This window comes from Mastacembelus armatus, chromosome 23 (assembly GCF_900324485.2).
Source record: "Mastacembelus armatus chromosome 23, fMasArm1.2, whole genome shotgun sequence".
Taxonomy (NCBI): domain Eukaryota; kingdom Metazoa; phylum Chordata; class Actinopteri; order Synbranchiformes; family Mastacembelidae; genus Mastacembelus; species Mastacembelus armatus.
Window position 1 is genome coordinate 15164329 of NC_046655.1, and position 5914 is coordinate 15170242.

Consider the following 5914-nt stretch of genomic DNA (forward strand, 5'->3'; position numbering starts at 1 on the left):
GTGTAATATGCTCCAGTTCTAATCCAAACTCTGGTCAGAACCCGTCACGGTTCCCGGCAGAACGAGTGGAGCAATAGATGGCTCAGGGTTTGTAATGGTTTCCATTACAGTTCTACGGGATCGAATGATTTCCGACGCGGGCTGCGACCTAAACGTTTCAGGTGCCGCGCTTTCCACGGGCTTGTGCTTGCACCTCAGTGCACTCCAATGGGTTACATGCAAGTGCAGGCCTCTATCAGAATCCATTAGAATTCCAGTATGACCAGTAAAATCGTTCATTCCCATAAAATTCACTGGGTGATGTAATTATGAGCAGTGAGCTTTGTGTTTAACATGCATGAGTGGAAGACCCCTCACCCACTTCTTCTTCTTCTTCTTCAACTTTGTTGATTTAAAGGAAACTGCACAACCACAATTTCACACCTAGATCATCTCTGCATCACGCTCTCTCTCTCCTCTGTGCATGTCTATGACTCTCTGCCCTTTTACCTCTCTCACTCTCTGAGTTATAAATAAAAGCTTTGGTTAAACAGTCAAACAGTTTGAGCCAACGTCAGGGCAGAAGACACGACAGTCAGAGTCACATCACCGGTCAGACAGGATCTTAGCTCGGCTGGCAGGGATTGAAAACCGGCTCTCGGACAGACTTGGGAATCGAACCGACGGTTTAATAGGACGGCGGTGTGACATTAACAGGTGGTGATATGAAGGTTGCATTTGCAAGGGCAGTGGTGTGTCTGTCCCTCTGGCTGTCTGTGGGCCACGTCAGAGGCTTCAACACCCCGGCAAAGATGAACTGGACCATCCAGAACCTCCTGCAGCACTATGTGAGTCCTGCTGGTACTTCTCCTCTTAGTACTTCTCCTGCTGATGCCTGTACTGTAGCATCAGTCTGTGCAGCTGTACAAATACTGCTACTCGCTCTGTTTCCTCTTCTTGTTGATGTGTGTGTGTGTGTGTGTGTGTGTGTGTGTGTTCCTTACTCACCACACACATGTGCAAACTCAACTTTGTTTTACTTTGCACTTATTCTGTGTTTAAATGACCTTTCTGGTGTTTCTGTGTTAATTCAATGCTAAACATTAGATACTCCACATCCAGACTGATAGTTAGTGAACTTCATGTAAATTGTAGTTTAGTCATGTGGTGATGCAGAGGACAGCTGCATTCAAGGACTCTCCATCCTTTGAGCTGGTTTTTGCAGCAAACACCCACATTAACAGTGGATTTCTTGGAAAGTTTAAATGCAAAAGGAAAAAAAAACCCCCAAAGTTTCTTCAAAGTCTCTTTTAACAGCTTGTTTGATTAGTTGTCTTTTATTGATTATCTAACATTAGAGCTCATAACTAGCAAGATGGCTCTAAAAACTGAGGTGTCCGACTGTCCTTGAATGCACCACCAATAACAACAGTTTGCAGTTTTAAGTGTGAATGAGTTCATATGCTTTTAAAATGTAATTTTATCTTTGCACTTTTTGAACCGTTATTTGCATGAAATGTACATCAACTTCTTTATTCTGACAAATGTGACGTAAAAAACTTTTCTTTTTTTTGTTTTTGCAGAAAATTCAACCTAAATACAGATTTGATGGGAAGCCTGTTTTCCCCAGAGACCTGCTGAAAGGCAGAATGGAGGTAAATGAATGTCCATCTGATCACTCTACACAGAAACTTTATGGCTTTAATCTTAAAACTAAACCACAACTTTCAAGGCGTAGCTCAGCATTTGGGGAACCTGATTTGGAACCCATGTCTGTGTTAGCGTAGCTCAGCTAACCTGAACAGATACACCTGCCAGCACGTCCTAAGCTCAATAATTAGCACCAAGGATGTAAAACTTCACACTTGTAGTTGCTGGATCTCAGGATCTCTGGCCTTATCTCAGTTTGCTCAGTCTGCACAGAGTGTGTTGTGTTGGTAGGGAGGGCTGTGTCTGAGGAGACTGGTTTCCAGCAGCTTATTTCCCAACATGGTTCATTCAGTGCGGCATCCTGGGAGACACAGCTCAGGGAGAAAGGGCCATAATTGATCAGTGGGACAGATCAAGGTGATTTAGGTCATTGTGTGTCTGTGCCAAAGTGTTTCAGGAGTATTAAGTCAGTTGAATGTGGATTATTCAGTGTTGGAGAGTGTATAACAGACAGGAATGTTTTTAAGGTGCTTTCCATGCGTCCTGTCGAGCTCCTCCATCTTTGTCTGAGTCAGCAGGTGGCTGGTGTTTTCCTCTGGTTTCAGTCTGTCACCAAACAGTTTTGTTTTTTTTTTTTTACTGAGCTGGAGTTTGTGTTGAGGTTTCTGTTTTTTCTGCTGGCTCTGCATTGTGAAACCTCTGTGCAAGTTTTCTTGGACTCCAAATGAAACTTTCACTTTTCACCAGCAGTAATGCAACGGCCCTTCATGGTTTGTTTCGAGTAGCGACCATGGAAACAACTGACTTCAACCACTATGACCGACCTGAGGATGTTTGCATGTTACAGCCTGCAGCGTTGCTCCTTGTTTACACCATAATATCTTAGAAAGCGATTAAAGCTTAGACTGTGATGTGCCATGTTGCACTGGATCAGGCTGCAAACTGAACTTGGCCTCATTAAAACAAATGGAATAAGATAGAAATGAGTTCAGGTTCAGAACTAAAGATTTTTAAAGAAACATAGATAACGATTTAAAGATCATCAATATTTAGACTGAGCAACACCATTGAACTTTGAAGTGAACTTTGATATGTCACTAATGTAGAGGAAAGTATCAGCAGCCATTATGGAGAAACTTGTCTATGCTCAGATCCTGGGTCCGCCCCAACTAAACTGTGCAGACTTGGATTATATTAGCCCAGTTGCAGAACTTGGATCAGGTTGGGCTCTTCGTCAGCACGAGGATCTGCCGTGTAGGACTTCAGTTTTCGTTATATTGAAGTATTACAGCGGCGCGCATGGAAAAGGGTGTTTTATAGAAAGTGGCTTTTAGCAGCGGCCGCCCACCACACACACCCCTTTGGGTTTTCCCATTTAGTTTTTTCCTCAGCTGCTAAATTTAATCTTTTTTAAATTTGTTCCCCTCTCGAGCTGTTGAGTGACTCATCTGGGGTGAAATTCCATTTTAGGCGACAATCAATGGTTGTCATTTAAAGAGAAATGCTTATAGAAATTGTTTGTTGCTGCTCAGGGAAAAGGTTTGGTCACTTTCTGTTTCACATATTTACTGGATCACACTAGACATTTTTGTAGCCTTTTGACCAAAACAAAAGAACCCAGATTGGTTAATATTTTCCAAGTGAGTCTTCAGGTGAACTGCGGCTACTTGAATGCAGATGAGTTTAAACCCGTTAGCTGGACTGTGACGTTCATGTCTCACAGGCAGCGAGTGACTTCCCCCTTAGGGCCTCTGTGACACTTAGTTTACGTCCTGTGTGGGAGTTTTTTCCACTGAGAGACGTTTTCAGCATGTTAAGGCTAATACGAGTTTGTCAGGCCACACAATAAATGACTTCGCCTGCTTTATTTACTCATGTCACTGTTTTAGATTCATGTCCTGCCCTTAATGCAGCATTTTTCTTCAGTTCATTTCTTGACAAAAACCTGCATCTTTTCTGTGCAAAGTGCAACGACACATTTAACAAGCTGAAACATACAGTACAAAGCAAATGTGTTTCATTAGTTCTTTGTTTCTCTCTCTCTCTCTCAGGTGAAGATGTTGTTTATGGGTGGGGTTCTGGAGACGTACGAGAAGCTAATTGACCAGATGTTGGACCAGCTGCCCACTCCGGGTCCCCAGACATCCGAGGGCAAAGCTCATCCCGTTGCTGCTGTCAGCGGCGCCCCCAGCAGTGTCACTGTTGCCAGGTCTGACGTGGGCAATGATGTTCGAGCACAGCTGAGCTACATCCGGAAGATGATCCACGACCTGAGAAAACACAATTACCAGGAGCAGGAGAAGTTTCTGCAGGGGATATATTCCCTCAGAAACATCCAGGTAGAGAGACAGAAACACACACACACTGTTGCATAGAGCTGATGGAGGATATACACAAGGAAGATTGAGGATCTTTGGTGCTTTTTGTAGCATTTAAATGAAGTCCTGGGAGAGGACTAGTCTTATGAAAGGTCTATGTCAGGCTGCACTGGACCTATGGTTTATGGGAGATACCTGTAGGAGACAGGATGTATGCAGGGCTGGAACCGATGTTTTTAAGTTTTATAGGTCCTTTGAGTACAGTTATGTAGAGTACAGAGTACAGCTTCTGGAGAGTTGGGCTCATGGAGGGTTTATAGGGCAGCAACTGTAAGTCCTGTAACTACAACTAAGCCTTAGTCGTTTGGACAGCTCATAAAGGGTCATAGAAGTCTGACTCTAGATTTTATGGAAGCTTTTAAACGCAGCTACATGATGTGTTATCATTTATTATTGGGACTTTGTGATGTCCTCTTTTAAAACATGATGTCCCACAATCATTCTTTGACAAATTTCTCACATTCTCGAATGTGTGAATGTAAAATTTCTCTCCGTCGCTCTGTCTCCTGCAGGTAGACAACCTTGTCGTCCAGAGCAAAGCATTGTGGGAGCTGCCGTGGCTGTATGAGGAAGCGAGCTCACTGTCGGACAACCGGATGCAAAAGAGACGTCGACGGCGGCAAGCACGGAGGGCCAAATCTCGTCTGAGAGCCACAAAACAATTCAACTAAAAGGCAAAAACAACAGTAACAGTAAAACACGGATGCAGAATATTTATTTGAAAACATAATATTAACATTTAACAATTTAAAACCAAAAGTGCTCCTAAAGCCAGTGTGCCTATTTTAATATTTTTAAGAGAATATGAAAGAGATATTTATTAACAGTGAACCAGCAGCCTAAGCGTAAAAGATATAGTTTTGTTAAATTCATATTTTTGTTTATGCAGTTTGGTGCAAGATACTTGAAAGCAGCTTAGTGCTTTGACCCTGTGAAATGTTTTTTAGAGAATAAAACTGTGCCAACTCTCCACTGTACTGCCTGAGAGTAACAATGATAATGTTTACAGTACAAAGTACAGCAGTTTAATACTGATGTACTTAAATGTACTCCAAGTCCTCTGAACATGCAGGTCCAGCACTGAAGTACTTCACTGCAGTGGTACAGGTACTCTACAGTAGAGGTAGAAGTACTATAAGCTTCAGGGATTTTTATGTTATACTGACATGTTGTAGTTTTCTGTATTTATTTTATATTTAAGGTGTTTATTTAATGCTGAATCCTGTTGTGATGATTATTTATTATGTATTTATTGATTGGCACATGCGGAGAAATAAGATAAGAAATTAAATTCAATAAAATAAAATGAACTTCACTTATAGTTTGTCTTTTTTTTCTGATTATTGTTTTGGTTTGTAGAAATATTAGGGTGTCACTGATTTGATTAATCTCACCCAAGGTCCATTTAAATAGCAGTTCATGTCACATGATCAACAACAGTTGCAGAAATGTAACTTCTGACCACTTTTAGGGGCCTGTTGTCCTTAAAGCCAACATAGACAGAGTTTTAAAGGATGGTGCTGCGGGTTGTGTGTGTGTCACTGAGTCCAGATCCCATCCAGAAACTGACAGTAACAATGAATGTGGTGTCGTCGGTGTAATGTGTGTGAACCTAGAACCTGGTTCAGGTTATCGATCTGTGCCGTAGACCTCCAGTTATAATACTTATTTGTTATTGTTGTCCAAAAACTATTAAAAACACAGCAGGAAGCCACACCGCTGCACTGGGTGCAGAATTAGACTCTAGTTTATATGGTGAAATGTGTTGTATCTGGTCTTATAGATGTGTCATATCTTTATGTCAAATCCTAAACTGCAAAGTAACTATACCTGTCAAAACATGTAAAGTATAAAGTAGAAGAAAATCAAAAGGTCTTTGATTTGTACATTTGTGCTGAAATTGAGTT

At 41.7% G+C, this 5914-nt stretch overlaps 1 protein-coding gene across 1 annotated transcript; it reads left to right on the plus strand.

The window, feature by feature from the left end:
• Positions 1 to 487: 487 nt before the first annotated feature.
• LOC113142061 (interferon gamma-like) lies at positions 488 to 5328 on the plus strand. The gene is made up of 4 exons (XM_026326819.2): positions 488 to 827; positions 1563 to 1634; positions 3681 to 3968; positions 4520 to 5328. Exons 1-4 carry the CDS (start codon positions 705 to 707, stop codon positions 4676 to 4678), a joined length of 642 nt encoding a protein of 213 aa, XP_026182604.1. The 5' UTR covers positions 488 to 704; the 3' UTR covers positions 4679 to 5328.
• Positions 5329 to 5914: the final 586 nt, after the last annotated feature.

What these genes read in the sequence shown, in the direction of transcription:
- LOC113142061 (XM_026326819.2), top strand. Translation starts at nt 705, where the DNA reads ATGAAGGTTGCATTTGCAAGGGCAGTGGTGTGTCTGTCCCTCTGGCTG. An exon ending in TGCTGAAAGGCAGAATGGAG is followed by an intron (nt 1,635 to 3,680) that starts GTAAATGAATGT and finishes TCTCTCTCTCAG; the next exon opens with GTGAAGATGTTGTTTATGGG. An exon ending in ATTCCCTCAGAAACATCCAG is followed by an intron (nt 3,969 to 4,519) that starts GTAGAGAGACAG and finishes TGTCTCCTGCAG; the next exon opens with GTAGACAACCTTGTCGTCCA.